The sequence below is a fragment of the Astyanax mexicanus genome, chromosome 14 (genome assembly GCF_023375975.1).
Source record: "Astyanax mexicanus isolate ESR-SI-001 chromosome 14, AstMex3_surface, whole genome shotgun sequence".
In the NCBI taxonomy this organism is placed as follows: Eukaryota; Metazoa; Chordata; class Actinopteri; order Characiformes; family Acestrorhamphidae; genus Astyanax; species Astyanax mexicanus.
The window spans coordinates 3,450,738-3,472,003 of NC_064421.1; the positions used below are offsets into that span (position 1 = coordinate 3,450,738).

At 38.2% G+C, this 21,266-nt stretch overlaps 1 protein-coding gene across 5 annotated transcripts in view; it reads right to left on the bottom strand.

The window, feature by feature from the left end:
• fam184aa (family with sequence similarity 184 member Aa) overlaps positions 1-21,266 on the bottom strand; it is an 85,024-nt gene that overhangs the window by 15,382 nt on the left and 48,376 nt on the right. For 3 of the 5 annotated variants that reach the window (XM_022673299.2, XM_022673298.2, XM_049464011.1), the window contains exons 12-14: positions 14,681-14,834; positions 10,448-10,575; positions 547-731 (exon numbers count right to left, since the gene is read on the bottom strand). In XM_022673299.2, the coding sequence (XP_022529020.1) occupies positions 547-731; positions 10,448-10,575; positions 14,681-14,834 (467 nt within the window). Of the gene's footprint in view, positions 1-546; positions 732-10,051; positions 10,148-10,447; positions 10,576-14,680; positions 14,835-21,266 lie in introns of all 5 variants that reach the window. The other 2 variants (XM_049464009.1, XM_049464008.1) reach the window with 1 other exon arrangement.

The window sequence follows — 21,266 nt, forward strand, 5'->3', positions numbered from 1 at the left end:
TCCCCTCATCACTCCTAGGGTGATGTTGATCAGCACAAGGCTGCGTCTGTGAGCTGTTGTATCAGAACCGAGTGGCTGCGCTTTCCTCCGAGCGTTAGCACTGTGATGCTACTCTGTAATGCTACATCGGCAGCAGTTCAAAAAGAGGCAGAGTCTGACTTTACATGTGTCGGAGGAGGCGTGTGCTAGTGTTGTTGTTAATTACTTGAATTTCTTGTCTCCTAATGCATTCTTGACTCAAAAGCATTATGATGACGGAACTGGCACTCATCAGGACTGCCTCAGGAAAGGAAGAGAGAGAGTTTCCTCTGTTGTGCAGGATAAATTCATCAGAGTTTCCAGCCTCACAAGTTAACAAACAGCTCCCCAGATAAGAGCACTTTTGGTTTGTTTAACACTGTTTTTAAGTTACTACATGATTCCTTATGCATTCTTTCATAGTCTGGATAACTTCACTATTCATTTACTCTGTAGGAAATAAAGAAAAGTTGTGTGTGTGTGTGTGTATAGTGTGTGTGTATAGTGTGTGTGTGTGTGTAGACTCACCGGATCTGCAGGTTGGCCTCACTGCGGATGCGCAGCACCTCTTTCCCCTTTAGCTCCAGCTCCTTGGTCAGTGTGCTGATGGTCTCGTTGAGGGAGTGGATCTCGTGGTCCAGATCAGCGATGCGGTTCTTCCTGCAGCTCACCTCCTGATGCAGGTCTGAGATCCTCCCCAGCAGATCCTGCTCCTAAAACACACACACACACACACACACACTCTCTGCGTTAGAACTGGAACGTATACCAGCCAGTGAACATGAACTTCACACATCACAAAAACATACTTCACATATTTTATATTTTACATTGTTAATTTTTTTTTTTTTTACAGTGATAGGTATAAGCAAACAGCAACAAACAGAAAATAAATCACTGTAAAACACTGCTGTAAAACACTTCAAATAGCTCTTAGATTCTATTTTAGAAGATTAGAACATTTTGTAATTTATTAACTTAATTAAATTATTAATTATGTACTTATTCTCAGAGGCAGTCTTTGCATAGAGGCATTGCTAGGCAACTGCCTTGGGCCCCTCCCACTGCAGCCCACTGTAGGGGCCCCCTGACTAGCTGCAAACTTTCTATAGGCCTACAGCTGGTAATTGGGGCCCTTTGGACAGTAATTCACAGATAGTGCGTTCAGAAATGGTGATTCTTGTATGTTTAAAATGGAAACAAAGACAACACAATAAATTACAAAGAAATACAGTTCAGTCCACACCCCCTCTCTTTCGTGTTAAAATGGAATATTCCATCCATGCCATGTGGCCATGCCGTGAACCACGAACCAGCGGAATTAAGGTGAAATTAAGTGTACAAGTGGCTTTTGAGCGAAGCCATGAAGCACCACTTGCTACAAAAAGAAAAAAAAGAAGGAAGAGGCTAAACTAAAAACAGATTCTCTTCCAAAACTGATAAGCTTTTTTTTATAAATAAAATACTAAAAATATTTAAAATTAATAAAAAGTAATTAATATAAAATAAAAACTCATTTAAAACACAATCAAAAGCTATCTAATAGTGCACAGAATAATATAAGTTTCAGTTAGTTTCAGTTTCAAATAATTGAACCAGCTCCCCAAACCCTCAACCTGTACTTTATATTTGACAATATTTGCTTACTTTACAGGTCCTCACCCATCTTAATTTTAGTTGTTATATTATTTTTAGCCTCGCGCTGAATGTAGCTCCGTGCTGCGGGAGGGAGGGGGAGAGAGAGAGCGCAGCGCGGCTCAGCGCGGCTCATTTTGCCTGATTTCTCTTGATTAAATATCAATAAACATGTGAATTTAATACCTTTTAATACCATATATTTTTATTCACTTGATAGGACCTTATTTATTAAAACTTTTTTTTTTTTTATCGCAATGCCGCGTGCGCTTTCCTTTTGACTGACACGCCCGTTCCTTATGACTGACGCTAAACTGTTTGATCCAGTTGTTATATTATATTATATTAATACCATTTTAACGTTTTTCGTTTCTATGTTTTGAAATTCGTTAGATTATATTTTTGTTAACATTTTGGGTTTATTTTCATTTGTTATTTTTCTAATAATAATAGAATTTACATAATTTATTTTCAAAGTACCGTGCCCAACACTGGCTGACAATGAGCAAGTTTCCTGGCACAACCAGCATGAATGACGTGAAATGTTTAAAATTAATACAGACATGTAGAAAAACGAAGACGAAGACAAGCTGTAACCTAGATATAAATAATAATAGGATAATAATAGAATAATAATAGAATAATAATAAATAATAGAATAATATGCTAATTAGGCATATTTGTAGCAGTAGGGTATTTTAATTTTCATCCCTGACTCTAATTCATTTAAGTTATATTTGATCTTTTTCTGTACGATCCCTGCTAAAGTTTTAGGTGAAGGAGACCTAAAGAAGGTCAGTGCATGTTTCTGGAAAAAAAACAAAACAGTGGGTGTTGCATCGCAATGGTAACCATCCATCGCGATGCTGGGTCATAAATGAGGATGGACGATGATATCATCCATCAGCACAACCCTATTTCTCGCATATTAATGTTGATGGGCCCCCTAGCTAAATTCGCCTTGAGCCCCCAAATTGCTAAGTCCGCCACTGCTTATTCTTTAGCATTAACTCTGAATCTACAAATTATTCAGTATTTACTATTTACTACAATTTTTCATTGCCTACTATGAATTATTCAGCATCTACTATGAGTTATTCATTATTTACTACAATTTCTTTTATAATGTACTATGAATTACTCAGTTTCTACTATGGATTATTGATTATCTACTATAAATGATTGATTATCTACTATGAGCTATTCAGTATCTACTATAAGTTATTCAGTATCTACTATGAATTATTCATTATTTACTATGAATTATTCATTATTTACTATGAATTATTCATTATTTACTATGAATTATTCAGTATCTACTATGAATTATTCAGTATCTACTATGAATTATTCAGTATCTACTATGAATTATTCAGTATCTACTATGAATTATTCATTATTTACTATGAATTATTCATTATTTACTATGAATTATTCAGTATCTACTATGAATTATTCAGTATCTACTATGAATTATTCAGTATCTACTATGAGTTATTCATTATTTACTATGAATGTTTTATAATGTACTATGAATTACTCAGTTTCTACTATGGATTATTGATTATTTACTATAAATGATTGATTATCTACTATGAATTATTCAGTATCTACTATGAATTATTCAGTATCTACTATGAATTATTCATTATTTACTATGAATTATTCATTATTTACTATGAATTATTCAGTATCTACTATGAATTATTCAGTATCTACTATGAGTTATTCATTATTTACTATGAATGTTTTATAATGTACTATGAATTACTCAGTTTCTACTATGGATTATTCATTATCTACTATAAATGATTGATTATCTACTATGAGTTATTCATTGCCTACTATGAACTATTCAATATCTACCATGAATTATTCAGTATCTACTGTGAATTATTCCATACCTACTATGAGTTATTTAGTACTGTTTATGAATTATAAAGTATATACAATGAATTATGCAGTGCTGTCTCTACATTATTCAGTATCTACTATGAATTATTAAATATCTACTATGAATTATTCAGTATTTACAATTAACTCGTTAGTACCTACTATAAATGATTCAGTATGTACTATAAATGTATTTAGTATTTCATATGAGTTACTTATTGTCTTTAGTATTATTTGGTACCTACTATGAATTATTAATTATCTACCATGAATTATTCAGTACTGCCAATGATTTATTTATTATCTACTGTGAATTATTAAGTATCTACTAAGAACTATTTAGTACCTACCATGAATTATTAAGCACTGTCTATGATTTATTCAGTAGTATTTATACAATATCCTCTTATCACCATTCGTGCAATATGTTTAATGTGCAATATTTTTCTCACCTTTTTATCTATTATTTATTTGATATTTATTTACTACCATTTTCCTACCATAATCATATTTTTTCTTTACTATATATATTTTTTCTAAGTATCTTTTATATATTCCCTGTAATTTTTTTCATATTTTATTCAGATTTATCATTATTTATTTATATTTTTTCTCTGTCCTTTCTTCTGTACTGCTGTAACATTGTAAATTTCCCCATTGTGGGATTGATAAAGGATTATCGTATCTTATCTTATCTTATCTTTTCTTAATATCTACTATAAATTATTCAGTATTGTCTTAAATTGTCTATAAATTAAAGCTACACAATGAATTGATAATTAATCAAAACTGACAATCATACCCTATGAGAAACATCATCGTGCACATGTTTATTGTTAAACTTAAAACAACAAGTAATTTCAGACTATAAAAAAAACATACTACCAAATATCTAGTAAAGTGACTCCGCCCTCCAGTCTGTGACACGGAATCAACATGGAGGAGAAATGCAACATTGAGCCAGCTGATAATAATCATTCATTTATTATTATTAAAGTAAAATTGTATTTTAGGGTGTACTAACTATTCTAGTTCTGCTAATTTATTCAGTATCCACTCTGTAACTAATATATAAGTTCTGTAACAGTGAGAATAAGGTATCCAGGGTTAAAATAAAGGTGAAAATTTGCCGTGCGTTGCTTGTAGAACGGAAGGATTGCGTGTCCGACGTGAGCTCAGATCTGAAGCGCAGAGCAAATCGCTCAAATCGTCTGATTTAACTGGGATGTTTCTGAATCTGCTTATAAAGGGCAGTGGTGGAGTTTCTGCCAGGCCCAGGGGCTTACAAAATATTTAACTAGGTCACATTAAAAGCACACCATTGTGCTGTATTATTAACTAAAGTGAGCAGCACGAGAGAGAGAGAGGAGGAGAGAAACGGAGTGAGAGAGAGAAAGATACATTACACAGAGAGAGAGAGAGAGAGAGAGAGAAAGAGAGTGTAAGAGCTTGAGCAGAACTCTCTCTTATCCTTTATTCATCATTTTGATCGTTCACTTTCCTGTAAAGTGTGGCTGATCCTGGAGTGAATCCATCTCTGTCCGAGCTCTAATGGTGCTGCAGTGCTCAGGCCTGCTGTCCCTCGCTCACAGAGAGAGAGAGAGAGAGAGCAGGAGCGTGTCGTCGCCTTTCGTTTTTAATAAAAACAGCAGGAACACTCATATCTCTCTCTCCATCGCTCTCTTTCTCTCAGTTTCTATCTTTATATCCGTCTCCAGAGCTGCACTGAAATAACGCCACGCTGCAGATCTGCTCTCATCTTCACCGCTGAAAATCATCTCTGTAAAACTCTGACAGGGTCTCGTATCATAGAGCGCCATCATTTTACGCTTTCTTATATCAGTTTTTAATACAGTGGCTTGCGAAAGTACTCATACCCCTTGAATTTTTCACATTTTCACATGAACTTACAACCACAAACTTAAACGTATTATATTCAGTGATGGTATAGTTACTTTGAAAAAGTAATCCGATTACTGATTACTCCTTTAAAAAGTAACTTAGTTACTTTATGGATTACTTGATTTTAAAAGTAACTAAGTTACTTTACAAGTTACTTTATTAGTTACTTTCAGCAGCTGCAGAAACATTATAACCAGTTTTGCCAATACTCCCTTTATTGGAAAATGCAATTTTAACAGCAACAATTTATCTCTATTAAGTTGAACTATTTCCTAAAAAAATAACTTTTTTTTTTATAAAAATAAAAAAAATAACTTAACATAAATATTTTTTTTTATAAAAAATAAAATATGGTCTTTCTTGATTTTACTAAACATAAATACTTGTTTTTATAAAAAATATATAAAATAAAGAAAGTCTTTCTTGACCTGACATATTTAACACTGTAAAACTGAACACTGAACCTGTTGTTCTCTGCAGGGCAGCAAGGAGTGGTTTTATAAAACAGAACCGTGTATATGGTCTAGACCAGGGATCACATATTTGCAGACTGCGGTCCGGGTCCGGACCCAGACGTTGTCCAATACGGACCCATACCGGACCCAACTACTGAGAAGGATTTAATTCTGACAGTGTTCATTTAAAGCACCGGAACTTTTCTTGTCTTTACGGTATTGTGCGCTCTGCGAGAACTGGCGAAAAACGAAAACGGGCGGAAACTAAAGACACGCCGAGCGCGAGAGAGAGAGACAGGGGAGAAAGCGAGACGCGTGTGATTGGGGAAGAGCGGAGGGGGAATGGGTAAGGGAGCGGTGTGTGTGTATGTGTGTGTGTGTGTGTGTGTGTGTGTGTGGAGGAGATGAAGTGGAGAGAGAGAGAGAGAGAGAGAGTAACGCACAGTGACTTAAATAAGTAACTTTAATCTGATTACTGGATTGGAAATAGTAACGCGTTAGATTACTCGTTACTGAAAAAAGGGTCAGATTAGAGTAACGCGTTACTGACATCACTGATTATATTGAGATTTTAAGTGATAGACCAACACAAAATAGATAGCACATAATTGTGAAGTGGAACGAAAATAATATATAGATTTAAACAATTTAATCAGTTTAAACAGTTTTCATATCTCTCTACAGTTTTTTTCAACAGTGGCTTACTTCTTGCCACTCTTCCATAAAGGCCACATTTGTGGAGCACATGACTTAGATATTCACCCACCTGAGTTGTGGATCTCCGCAACTCCTCCAGAGTGACCATGGGCCTCTTGGCTGCTTCGATTAAACAGTGCTGCTTTGGGATGCTCAAAGCTTGGGATATGTTTTTAGAAACTAACCCTGCTTTAAACTTCTTCTCCACAACTTTATCTCTGATCTTATTCGTAAAATCCCACTCCCTCTCGTGTTCTATTGCTTTTATACAACAGTTTTTTTTTTTTTTACAAAATGAATAAAACAAATAAATCAAAGAACTTTAAGAAATTCAGTTTGAATATGCTTTAATATGGACTGTGCCTTCCGCCAAAAAGTAGTTCCACAACAACTGTAACAGAACTGAAACTTAACTACAAAACAGTGTATGGTTCATACAGACTAACACCACAAAAGTTAGCTTGAAATCAAAATTGGGAATAAGTGAAGATGGTAACGTTAGGAGCGTGAAATAACGCTAAAACTCTCCTCTCCTGCTCCGTGGAGTCGTCTTCAGGTGAAAACTGCGCATTTTTTGAGCATTTCTGTTTGTTTTGCTGGGTGGTGTTGGTTTTAGCTAGCCGGCTGGACTGTGGTTAGGTTAGCGTAGCTTGCTTTAGCTCAGCATTAGCTTAGCCTAGCCTGGCTGGTTAGCGTTCTGGCTGTCAGACGGCATTAGCTGAGCGGTTTTCCTTCCCTTTTTTCCACAAAAGACGAGCCAGCGCTGCGGGCGAGGGTGCCGCGGCTGAGCGCTAGCCTGTGCTAAGCTAACGCTGCTGCGGGTGTCCTGTGTGTATACGCCGTTACTCGGCAACGCGTCGGCGAAGTGATACAAGTTTAGTGTAAGAAGGCTGTGATGTTATCACATATATCAGCACGGCTAGATCACTTCTCAACCAATCAGATTGTGAGGTCGGAACTGTTGTATAATCGATAATAAAGTTTAAAACCATGTATCACTTTCATTCCACATCACAGTTATGTGCTACTTTGTGCTTCTCTATCCGTTAAAATCTCTATAAAATACATTTAAGTTTGTGGTTGTAAGGTTAAACAAATGTGAAAAAGTGCAAGTCACTGTATATAGTGTGTGTAAACTTAAACTTCAGGATTTAAACTCTATTCCTGTGTATTAAACACAGTGCTGAGAGCAGGTGTGTGTGAGGCAGGTAGTTTTATTCAGGGTGGGAGAGGCTGTTTAAAGTTGCAGGTCGTCGTTCGTCAGCAGATTTTAATGTATTCCTGCCTGCGAGTCTCTGAGGCTTTTAAAGGATTCTCCTTGACCAGCACCCAGATATTCTGCCAAACAATGAATAAATTATGATGTGCCATGTCTTCAAGAAAAGCAGGCGTCTACAAATATAATATTAAAGCGGGGGATTAGGATGGAGGAGCCCCAGCAAACAAACAGATCATCAGTAACTGTTGTAGTCTAGTGTTTTTCCAGGTGCTCATTATGAGAAAAGCTCCTATAATAAACATTTATTTAGAGGCCTATCTTATACCATGCTCATTGCTATCTTACACCCCACTGACAAACTATTTTCACTCCTTACACCTGCCTCGTTTAAAAAGCAACAGTGTTTCTGAATATACAGTATCTACACTAATGGGCATGGTGGTCTGGAAATGTTTAGGTGTGTTCAGGTACATTTCTGGTGTATTGCTATCTTGGCAACAGAAAACACAGGTGGGACATTCCAGGATTTTGGTACATTTCCTGTCCCACCACTTATATTTCAAATGTACATATTCAAAATATCTAAATGACTAATTTGTGTGAACAATGTACTTGTTATATATTCAAAAGACTGAATACCTTTGGACCACCTCAAAAAATGGCCGTTTTCTCTTGTCCCACACATTGGGTGAACAACTCCTTTGGCAAATTTAACAATTAAAATAAGCTCTAAATAAATGACTTCCTCTTGTATATTGTTGATATGCGTCTCCTTTACAACGTCTTTGGTCTGCATTGTTTTGCATGTTACAGTTTTTATGCTGTTAAGTTGTATCCCACAACATGCGCTCAACCCTGTTACCATAAGGAATTTTACCTGCAGAGAAAGACTTAAAAATATTTGTCTACTGGCACAAAGGAAGTGACATCACAAGGGCATTTTCTGCCCACATGGCGAGACCAAGAGTAAGTGCTCTAACAATTTTCAAGTTTTTTTTCCAAATATGTTTGTCCAAGTTGTGTGTGTCACTCAGTGAACACAGCCCTGTTACTCATATTGTAAGACTAATAATGAGTAGAGTCAACATTTACTTTATATATTTATATAACCATGTTTGTTCTTGATCTTGTACACATAGCTAAATTTTACAGTTAGCATCTGTTCCTGGGTTAAACCACAACTTAGCCTAGATTTACAGCCCTGTTACTCGCAACCCTGTTACTGTAAGTTACCAAATATATTGCAGAATCTAATTAAAAAAACTGCTTTGTTACCTGAGCTTGACGAATCAAACTTTTTGATAGTCTATTAACTGTATTTAATAAATATATGACTAAAAATTATCAAATTGAAGATCAAATTTTCAGAAGTGACCAACCCTTAAATGTACCAAAATCCTGGAATGTCCCAGGTGCTCCACTGACTGAATACAACCTACACTGTAAACCCATACATTGTTTCAATTGAAATGATTTAAGTCTGTTTTACATAAAATTGGATATTTCCAACTTATAATAACTGAGTGTAGTCTGTTTTGCCATTAACAGCTTCTTTTCTATTGGCTTCTGTCACAATCTATTTGCATATTTGCAAACTGGGTGTGTCAAACAGTTTCTGACTAACACTCACCATCAGTGTGTAGTCAACTTCCCCTTTAGTTGTAATAACTTGATGTTGTAAGTTATGCTAACTTAAGTCTAACTTAAGTTTTTATTACTCATTACTTAACTTTTTTAAAGCAACCAGTTTCCTCAAATTTTTAAAGTAAATTCAACTTATCCGGGCTTACAGTGTAGACAGACGTTCATTGCTATCTTGGCAATGCAGGTACACACCCACTCGTGACACACATCAATAATAAACAGGATACTAAATAAAACATCATTGATGTTCCCATAAATGAGCTGCTGGAGCTTCTTTACTGCGTGAACCATCAGATCAGTTTCTTCTGCTGAGAAGCGCAGAAGCTCTGCGCTGTTAAAATAGCAATCCGCCAAAATCAGAGAGCACCTGGCTCTTAAAGAGATTTAAAGGCAAGTGACACACTGATTGGTTTATTTCACGTTACGCCCAAAGTTAACCACATCCATCATTAATTACATTAATTAGTACATGTCTTTTGCTCTGTGTTTCGAGAGGCGCGCAAGGTGTACTTTTCCCGCCGTTACGATAGCAAAGACACACTGACACACGCCTCAAATCAAGCTGCACGGTGCACGGTTGATGGCTCACCTGTGTGACAGTTGTCTGCACTGGCGTAGGAACTGAGGGGGGTGGGTGGGACGTGTCAGCGAGGTCAGTGATGAGAGAAATGAATCGCAACAATAACTGCAATAAAAACGACTTTTGGGTAATGTCCTGTTCTGCTAACAGACTTAGGGGGGTTTGGGCTATCAAACGTTTATATTACTATTTGTATTTATATATTGCTGCCAAAAATCTCTATGAAAAATGAAGTTACATTCTTTTAATAAAAGGACATCTTCGTAAGAAGAAAAGAAGTGCTTTCAGTAGAAAAAAAATAATTTAAATTAAATTATTATTATTTTTTTTTTAATAGTGGAGTAAATGTAAATATACAACAGAATTTACAATTCTGAATTAATTCTTGAAATGTGGGAAACTTACATGCTGTTCACAGCGCTCCAAGGTGTTGTCCAGTTCTCTCTTGGCCGCCGTGTTCTCCTGCATGTGTACCTGTCTCAGGTGTTCTATAGCTGTGGCATGTAGGTGATTCAGCTCTGAACGTAGAGATGCTACACACACACACACACACACACACACACACACACAAACAGAAACAACAGGAATTTAAATTAAGTTTAAGTTTATCTCACCTGTGAACTTCTTCTAGCTTCTTTTAAACTGCAGGACATTTTTGTTTATATATATATTTTTTAATGCATGTCTAAACATGCAAGTGAAGCCACTACATCTCTTACGCCCTCTGGTGGCTGGCTGACTTTTAACCCCACCTATTTCCATTCGACTGAATGAGAGATTCTGCAAGCCCCCCTCCCGTGTCACAGAGCTCACAGCCAGATATTTCTGACATTCGGATTTTACTGTCAAAAATTACATTTCTAACGTAAAGCAATGGCTTGTTCAGCAGTTAACTGTAGTAACTGCAGTTTTTTTAGAAAGTGGATAATGTCCCTCCATCCTCATTAGTATTCCTACTTTGTTCTTCTCCCTAATTTTACAGCAGTTGGACAATGAAACTGAAACACCTGGTTTTAGACCACTATAATTGATTGTGGTGATGGACAGTTCTGGTGGAAACAGGAGAGTTGAGGTGCACATTGAATTCTGCGTGATTTGATCAGCCGTGGTTTTATGTTTTTTGGATCCAATCCGGTTTAGCACCCGAACATCCCTTTCAGACAGCTTCCTCTTACAGCGTCCACAGTTAATCCTGTTGGATGTGGTTGGTGCTTCTTGGTGGTATCTCGCTGACATTACCCTGGATACCGTGGCTCTTGATGCATCACAAAGACTTGCTGTCTTGGTCACAGATGCTCCAGCAAGACGTGCACCAACAATTTGTCCTCTTTTGAGCTCTGGTATGTCTCCCATAATGTTGTGTGCATTGTAATATTTAGAGCAGAACTGTGCTCTTACCCTGCTAATTGAACCTTCACACTCTGCTCTTACTGGTGCAATGTGCAATTAATGAAGATTGAACACCAGGCTGCTCCAATTTAGACCTAAACCTAAAATCCCACACTAAAATGACAGGTATTTCAGTTTCATTGTCCAACCCTGTAGTATCTAGGTTAGGTTTTTAACCTAGCATTAGGTACTTAACGCTATTGAACTAGTTATCTAGATTAGCCAATGCAGGTTAGCTAAGTTAAGTAACTTGTTTGGTGAAAATGGCAAGATGCCAGCTTTCATTTTGGCCATATTTTGGCTTCAAAACGCCGTAATGAGAGTGAATGGGGACGTCCTGTCCATACTTATATACAGTCTTTGGTCTAAACTTGTTTTTAAAAAGTTGTTTTTAAAGTTGATGGTTAATGGCTCTTCTCTAATGACCCATAATGGCACCGGGCACGCCGCCTGGTGCCAGACTGTAATAGACTCCTGCCTTCAGTCTGCTAGAGTCTCGCCATTCAAACCTCTGCCTGCCAACATCCTAATGAAGATCATCCCCCGGGTAGAAACCCTGCAGCCTGGATTAAAGGAGGCCAACTGTGGACCAGACGTTTTATTTTTTATCCTCAGTGAAAAAATAACACATCAGAGGACATCTGGATTTGCGGTTTGCCATAAAGAAATACAAAAGAGTGACAATGCTAAAAATCCCTTTAATTTTTCCTAAAAATCGTCAGAGCTTCTTAAAATCTGGTGCATCTTATGTATGAATTCTATCAGTCAGGTATTAAGGAGCAGTAAAGCCACTTAAAGCTGAAGTACAGAGTTATACAGGAGTTCAGTGTTTAAGTTTCTCCAGCACCAAGGCTGAGGCAGCATTAGCATTAGCTGCTAACCGCATTAAGCGCTAGCTTCTTCGCCATCCAGAGGTGAGTCTTTTTGGCCTGCAGTCTGCTGCTAACCCTGGCTAGCACTGCTGGAGCAGTATTAGCATTAGCTACTAACTGTGCTAAGCGATAGCTGTTTCACAGTTCAGAGGAGAGTATATCAGACTCTAGTCTGCATGTTTACTGTATTAAAACAAGCTATGGATGAACAAGGGACGAACTGCACACAGCTTTAGTGGAAATCTGGAAATCTAAGCTTACTGTTTACTCATACAAATAAACAGGAGTTTAAAGTTTTCAGGAGAGAAATCTGTGTAGATTAACATTCAGCGGTTGTTTGACTTACAGTTTTGTTATCTTAGCTTAGCCTTACCTAAGTTACCACCAACCAGCAGTGAGACCTGCTGAATTAGAAGGAAAACCGGATGACACCCCTGTTCCTTACTAGTGTCACATAGAGCGCCTTATAATACAGTGTGTGTTATAGTACAAAAAATACGGTATGCTTTTTAGGCAAGGTTCTTGCACCTAGCACTATCCATTGCTTAATAAACCAGTGTGAAGCATAGGGGTGGTAGCATCTGTGTGGTATGATCATCCTGACCATCAACATCTTGACCTCTCCAAACCATCACTGATCATCAATACATTTTACATTTCATTTAAAGTAAATCAAGGGAGCAGAGTCTGGAGGAAGAGTGGAGAGACACACAGTCCAAACTGCTCGAGGTCTAGTGTGAAGTTTCCACCAATCAGTGATGGTTTGGAGAGACATGTCATCTGCTGGTGTTGATCCACTGTGTTTTATTATCAAGTCTAAAGTCAGTGCAGTTTTGTTTTCCCACAAAATCTTACAGCACTTCATATCTTACAGCTTCCCTCTGATACGGACAACTTTTATAGAGATGTGGATTTCTTTTTCCAGCAGGACTTGGCACACTGCCCACACTGCCAAAAGAACCAATTGATCCTATATATTATTCAAATTTTCTGAGACACTGATTTTTGTGTTTTTATTGGATGTAAGCCAAAAATAATTATCAACAATCAAAGAAATAAACGCTTAAAATAGATCACTCTGTGTTTAATACACACATTAGTGACAACATCAATAGCTGAATCAGATCACTCTGTGGATGAAGACGAGTGAATGGAGATTGTGTGAGGGCTGCAGAGAGTCTGCTTCAGTCGTCTTGTTGATCAGAGTAAACTTGGCAGCTGAATAAATCTTCATGGATTATGGCCACGATTTTCACACCATGCTGCCTCCAGCTCCACCATCTGGACTCCACGGGTCCACTTCCTCTAATACAGCCCGACACACCAACTCCACCAATCAGAACTGTCAGTGCGAGCGGAGCTTCTCATCGACGGTGATGTCCAGAACATCATAAACGATGCTTTTTAACTAGAATTGACACTGACATGTGGAATAACATGGAACAGGAGCTAGCTAGCATTGTGTCCCGTGACTTTTGCCATGTGCTACGAAAGCTAAAGAATACTGAACTACTAAACTGGCCTGTGGGATATGTGGGCTGGTTTTCCTGCATTAAGTGTTTAGCATATTTTTCATGCTATAAGGTGAACTGGATTATAAGGCGTATTATGTGAAACTAGTAAGGAACAGGGGTGCCACTATGTTTTCTTAAAAAACACATTTCCGTTTAAAGTTTTCTCTCCTGAAAACTGTTTATTTTGGTAAGTAAACCCCTTCCATTTATTTACAGTAAGCTTAGATTTCCAGATTTCCACTAAAGCTGGAGCATTAGCATTAGCAGCTAACAGTAAATGCCACTCGATAGAGCTACACTGAGGAACCCTGAGTGTTCCTGTAAGCCAGGATAATATTAGCTAGCGGTTTATTCCATGTAACTTGTTTTAACATGGTAAACGTGCAGACCAAAGTCCAATATACTCACCTCTGGATGGTGAAAGAGCTGACGCTGTGGTTAGCGGCTCATGCTAATACTGTTCCAGCAGTGCAACCAGGGTTAGCAGCAGCTTAAAGACCCAATCGTACATCCCGCAAAGAGAAAACTTTCACAAATTCCTTCTGCATGGTTTAAATAGCAACAGTGCGTGTGAATATATCTACACTCATGGGCAAGGTGGTCTGGAAAAGAGGTGTGTTCAGGTAAATTTCTGGAGTATTGCTATCTTGACAACAAAAAAACACAGGTGCTCCACTGACTGAATACAACCTAGACAGATGCCAATAGTCAGACATTCATTGCTAAGTAAATGACCCGTTAGCACACCTTTACAGCGTGAACAAACAGCTCTAATGAGAAGCATTTTTTGGACATGTCCAGTTAGCTGCACTGTTAAAATAGCAATTTGGCAAAGTCAGAGCGCAAGTGCTAGTTTATCTCACCCAGCATGGCTTTGCCCTCGTCCTCCAGCTCGAAGCGCAGAGTCTGGAGCTCCTGGTCGGACTGCTGACGGAGGATCTCCAGGGTCTGTCTGTGAGCTTCTCTCAGTGCATGTAGCTCCTCCCTCTGCTCCAGCTTCAGCCGGTCCTCCAGCTCCTGCACACACACACACACACACACACACACATATTATTAAAAACACATACAGTACCTTGTGCTTCCATTCACTGGCCACCTTGTTAGAAACACCTACTTCATTAATAAAATAGTTCTCTCTGAGTTGTAGATGATGCTACACATGAAACTGTTCCTCAACCTGTGAATCAGTATTCATGGCCCCGCCCACCTTGGTTCGGAACCGCCCACAGACAGTGCTAAAGCCAGGCTGCAGCAGAGCCAAGACTGTCAGCTTACAGCTAAGAGCCTGTAGGTTTAAATCGGATCTCCGGTTGATTCTGCGTTTTACTGAGACATTAAATATACACTAGGGAAGCACGGTTTAGTAGCCTTATTTTGGTTGAAAGAAATGTTATCAATGCCGCGGGGCTGCTCGAGTCTGACGTCAAGCGAAGTTTAAGGGTTAACTTTATCTAGCACTCAGTGCTGCATCTTTATAACTAAGGCTGTATCTCTGAAAACATTTTGTCCTTTGAGTTTTAATTATTAACTGTAAAAATTGACTGTGGGGGAAGGCAGGTAGGCGTTCTCTGCTGCAGTGCTGTTAGCCAATCAGAGGTGGTATATTTGTGTGTATGAATATTCATAAGCAAGAGCCGAAATCCTGTCTTTTTTCAGAGACCACTAATTCATGGATCTAAAGCAAGATATAACAGAAAACACAGAAAAATATTATAGAAATATTAATATTATTAGACCATGACTATGCTGCGTCAATTTTAGTTTTGGGAATGATACTTTTAACATTTCTGTGATCTTAGTACACATTTTTCTGGGTCATCAGAACGTTCCAGTGATATTTTTTTTGTAAATATTCAGTTTAACTTTCCCGGAACCTTTTTTTTTAAAACAAAGCTAAACGTTCTTATAACGTTCTCTGTTAGCTGAGCTTGTGCTTCCACTCTCTGTGGCCAATTTATTAGAATATGTTGCTGTGGTGTTGTTTGGGTATCTCAGATGGTTGTTTAGATGTTGCTAAGTGGTTGCTAGGTTGCTGCAATGCTGTTGCTAGGTTGTTGCTACAATATCCCAGGGATCTACAAAGAAATGCTTAAAATTCTGTATAATTTAAAGGTCTCCACTAAAATACAAATTTTTTCTGTTGTTTGTGAAATACAGTAGGTTTTTGTTTATGATGCTGCACATGAGTTTCTCAGCCTCCATTGTCTGCAATAGCTAGTAAAAGAAAAGCCTCAGAAATAGTGTTGAGTTGATCAGAGAGACGTTAGGGTGTCTACATCAACCAGTGACTTTATGGTTAAGGGTTAACTTTATCTAGCACTTAGTGCTGTATCTTTATAACTAAGGCTGTATATCTGAAAACATTTTGTTCTTTAAAGGTCACCTTCCGTCGTTTTTTCTTTCATTTTAAAATGTCTAGTTGTGGTCTCTAGTATGAATGAATGATATGTGAGCCGTTTTTGTAAAAAAAAAGTGCTCAGGTGTCTCTGTATAGCTCTTTTTTAATGGACTGTTTTAGGGGTGTGTCCAAAATGACCGGATTCCAGCTTTGCTCATGAATATTCATACATGCAAACAGCATGCAAATATCTCTCCTCTGATTGGCTAGGAGCACTGCGACGCCCCTCCACCGCTCTGCCGCTCACTGCCTCCCACCTCCTAACTGATGAGCGGTGATGTTGCGTCGCTTCAGCTCCGCCTCTGGGAGTTTCTCGAGCCAAGGTGGGCTGGTCTGTGAGTTTCTGCCTACGTAGGCAGAAAGATAATTCAAAATTCACCCGTTTTTCGGAGGGGGGGAGGGGGGATTTCTTTGCTTAGCTCCTGCAGACAATGGGGGCTGCAAAACAGTTTAATGAGCAGGTGTACACATTCAACTCGGAGAGACCTACTGTATTCCACAAAAAACAAGAAAAATCGGATTTTCGCGGAAGGTGACCTTTAAGTTTTAGAACTGTAAAGATATGAGCAAGAGCCGGAATCCTGTCTTTCTTCAGAGACCACTAATTCAGTGATCTAAAGCAGGGCTAAATAGAAACACCTGAACACTTTTTTCAAAAAAGACTGTTTAAAATACATTTAAAAACGATGTAATGAGACTTTTAAAGGCCACTAAATTTGTGATCAGTGCATTTTTTCAGGTACCACACGAACCTTACCCCCCCTCTAAACTCGTGCTGCACACCTTTACCGATGTAGCGTAAACCGGCGTGACATTCCTACAGTTCAGCACAAAGCAGCCGCTCCGCGGCGAAGGCCCTCCGGCGGGTTGTGTCATCAAACACATTCAGGCTTTACCGCGCCGGGAGAGAGATGAAAGCCACGGCTCCTGTTTATTTATTTATTTATTGGTAATCCGCAGCGTGGCAAAAGCAGCTTAAAGAAAACTGGCTCGGCCACCGAGCCGGAGCTCAGGAAATGAGAAAAAGCCTGTTAGCCTCTGCGTGATGATGCTGCTGCTTCAAAGGCTATGTTCCTGACCACCGTCAATTACTCTCACTGTGACCTGCCTCACAAACCACACTGCAGAAACTCACGCTTAATAACGCTAAAAAAAACTGGCCTAAAACATTTACAGGAACTGTACAGCAGCTGGTCCCATGACTTTTGGCATGCCCTATGGTAGCTATATAATGCTGCACTGACATGTGGGGCCTTCTGTTTTTAACGTTAGTGTGGCATCCAGTGCATTCAGAGACCCCACCATACATATCCCACAGCGCACAGTGCAGCACTATTTAGCCAAAAGGTGGCAAAAATAATGGGACAGGATATTAGTCTCTGTTTCTGTTGCAAGACTTTTCACATTTTATAGCCTTGCAGATCTAGAGCAAACTTCAGTAAAATATAGTTTCATCCAGACTATGTAGAAACACATAAGGAATCATGTAGTAACTTAAAAGTAATTAAACTTTAAATAAACCAAAATACTCTGTAGTATGTATTTAGGTATGTAAGTATTTAGCTGCTCTTATCTGGGGAGCTGTTTGTTAACTTGTGTTTCTGAGGCTGGTAACTCTGATGAACTTTTCCTGTACAACAGAGGAAACTCTCGCTCTTCTAATCCTTTCCTGGGGCAGTCCTGATGAGTGCCAGTTCCATCATTATTATGTTTTTAATGGTCTCTTAGCTGTGACTGCACTTGAGGATACTTTCAAAGTTTTTAAAAATTCTTATTTTCCAATTGATGGCCTAATTTATTCTAAAAGTCTTTTTTTTTCTTTCGTTAGTTGAGTAGTTCTTGCTTCTCATAATATGGATTAGAACTAGGGTTGTGACATTTCTTATCGTACGCAATAATATCGCCAACCTTCTTTGAATATCATGACCAATATTATATTATACCCTGAAATATGGTGCCGTATCACCCACCCCTAATTATCACATCAGCGGACACCTTTTTTTTTTTTTTTTTTACTGATTTTAGCAAAAGAAAAATGCACACTGTTCTCATTATTTCCCATTATGTATCTACTAGAGACTATAGATTATATCTGTCCAGTATCATTTATTATACTTTAATCCTGGATATATGGAGATATTTGGAGTGCATTATTAATATTATTAGTATCATGATATTCTGGATCATCGGCTTCTTGACTTTTCATTTTTATTTTGTTGTAGTAGTTTACTTTTGAAATATTATACTGAAATATTATATAAATTATATTGAATTAATATATATAATTTAAATTACTACATTTATAAAATGTATAGTAAATTTGTACCATTCAAAAAAATGTGGTACAGTATATTACAATATATGTGTATAGCCTACTAGAAGTGTGCTATTTACAAAAGACAGGCACAAGAAGCATATTTGTACTCTAATGTAATGTAAATCACATATATTTAACATCAATTTTTAGTACATTTCTAATATATCTGGTGTATAATAAATAGTGATACAGTTGTAACACTCTTAAATTAAATGTATTATAATTTTACTGTAAGCATATTTAAAATATGGGGTTACATACATGAAGTAGATTAAATGTTTAAATGTTTCTTTTAAAAGTATATTTCAAATAGTTCTATTTTAGTACAGTTAAGTACACTTTAGTGCACTATAGCAAAATAATGCTTCGTATACTTTAATCTACTTTTTTTTCACTAGAGTGGCACCTTCAGACTGATGGATCATGATGCACTAGTACACTTTTACCCCTTAGAGCAGAGGTGTCCGTGAGGTATTTTAGAAATAGAATGAAAGTTGGCCTGCTGTTAAGCAGGTTTTTATAATGTGAGATTCAAAGTTTGAACGCTAGGTGTCAGAAACGGGCCGAAGAGTCTAAAAGCGGAGAGAGTGCGCATTTCTAGCTTAGAAAAACGGGTCAAAGAGTCTAAGAGCGGAGAGGGTGCGCATTTCTAGCGCAGAAAAACGGGCCAAAGAGTCTAAGACCGGAGAGGGTGCTCATTTCTAGTGCAGAAACACAGGTCAAAGAGTCTAAAAGTGGAGAGGGTGCGCATTTCTAGCGCAGAAAAACGGGCCAAAGAGTCTAAAAGCGGAGAGAGTGTGCATTTCTAGCGCAGAAAAACAGGCCAAAGAGTCTAAAAGCAGAGAGAGTGCGCATTTCTAGCGCAGAAAAACGGGCCAAAGAGTCTAAAAGCGGAGAGAGTGCTCATTTCTAGCGCAGAAAAACAGGCCAAAGAGTCTAAAAGCGGATAGAGTGCTCATTTCTAGCGCAGAAAAACAGGCCAAAGAGTCTAAAAGCGGATAGAGTGCGCATTTCTAGCGCAGAAAAACGGGCCAAAGAGTCTAAAAGAGGAGAGGGTGTGCATTTCTAGCTCAGAAAAACGTGACAAAGAGTCTAAAAGTTGCCGTAATTAAGGAGTTTAATATTAAGAGACATCGTGAAATTAAACATAAATTAGAAAAATCTTAGTTTACACAACACTGTCAAAGATAAAGATAGTGAGTCAAGTAAAATGATGTGTTAATAAAATAATCAGGAAAAAAGTATTAATTAAAGTGGTATATTTCATTATTTGTTTTATTACAGAGTCTGTGGCCCGTGACTTCAAATATATTTCTCCTTCTGGCCCCCAAACAAAAAAAGTTTGGACACCCCTGCTTTACAGATTCTGATCTTCAATAGCTTTTCACACAGCAGCGCTGCAGCGTGGAACATTTAGCCACAAGAACCTGAAATTGCCCACAAGCTTCCATTACGGCACAAATCAATTGGACAAATGAGGGTAAATTTGAGTTATTTTCTGTGCCTCAGTGCAGCGGTGGAGTGAGAATCCCCCTCTCAGCAGGCAGCAGAAACTCTGTGTTATAAATGAGGCTGATTTAGCGGGAGAGCGGCGAGCCGAACACACGGCAGAGCTTTACTCACGGCTCAGAGAGCAGTCGGCCGGAGAGGTGGGGGTGCAGGGTGCAGATGGTGACAGTGAATGAACTGGAAACAGGGAGATTTCCTCAGCCTCAGGTTTCCTCCAGTGTATACACTGATGTGCCAGAGTCACGAGACAGCAGCAGGGCTCTGTACTGGCAGGAGCTTGGCGATACTTTACATATATTACGATTACAGGTGGGTGATATAGTAATAAAATAATAATATCACAATGTTTCCGGGTATATTTGCAGAAAAATAATATTGAAAGTACTACTGTTATACGTTATATAGGGCCTAACACCCTGCAAACAGTCCATATTTACACTTTTAAAAGGTTCTTAGAATTTCTCAGTGTTTCTCAAAACTTCTCAGTGATTTTCAGAGATTCTTAACGCTTTTCAGAGCTTCACAGAGCATCTCAAAGCTTTACAGAGCTTCTCAAAGCTTCTAAGAGTTTCTCAGAGCTTTTCAGAGCTTCACAGAGCATCTGAAAGCTTCTGAGAGCTTCTCAAAGCTTTTAAGAGTTTCTCAGAGCTTTTCAGAGCTTTTTAAAGCTTCTCAGAGCTTCTCAAAACTTCTCAAAGCTTCTCAAATCTTCTCAGAGCATCTGAGCTTCTCAAAGATTCTCAGAGTGCCTCAAAGCTTCTAAGAGTTTCTCAAAGATTCTCAGAGTGCCTCAAAGCTTCTAAGAGTTTCTCAAAGCTTTTCAGAGCTTCTCAAAGCTTCTATGAGTTTCTCAAAGCTTTTCAGAGCTTCTCAAAGCTTCTAAGAGTTTCTCAGAGCTTTTTAGAGCTTCTTAAAGCTTCTCAGAGCTTCTCAGAGCTTCTCAAAGCTTCTCAAAACTTCTCAGTGCTTTTCAGAGCTTCTTAACGCTTTTTAGAGCTTGACAGAGCATCTCAAAGCTTTACAGAGCTTCTCAAAGCTTCTAAGAGTTTCTCAGAGCTTTTCAGAGCTTCACAGAGCATCTCAAAGCTTCTGAGAGCTTCTCAAAGCTTTTAAGAGTTTCTCAGAGCTTTTCAGAGCTTCTTAAAGCTTCTCAGAGCTTCTCAAAACTTCTCAGAGCTTCTCAAAGCTTCTCAAATCTTCTCAGAGCATCTGAGCTTCTCAAAGA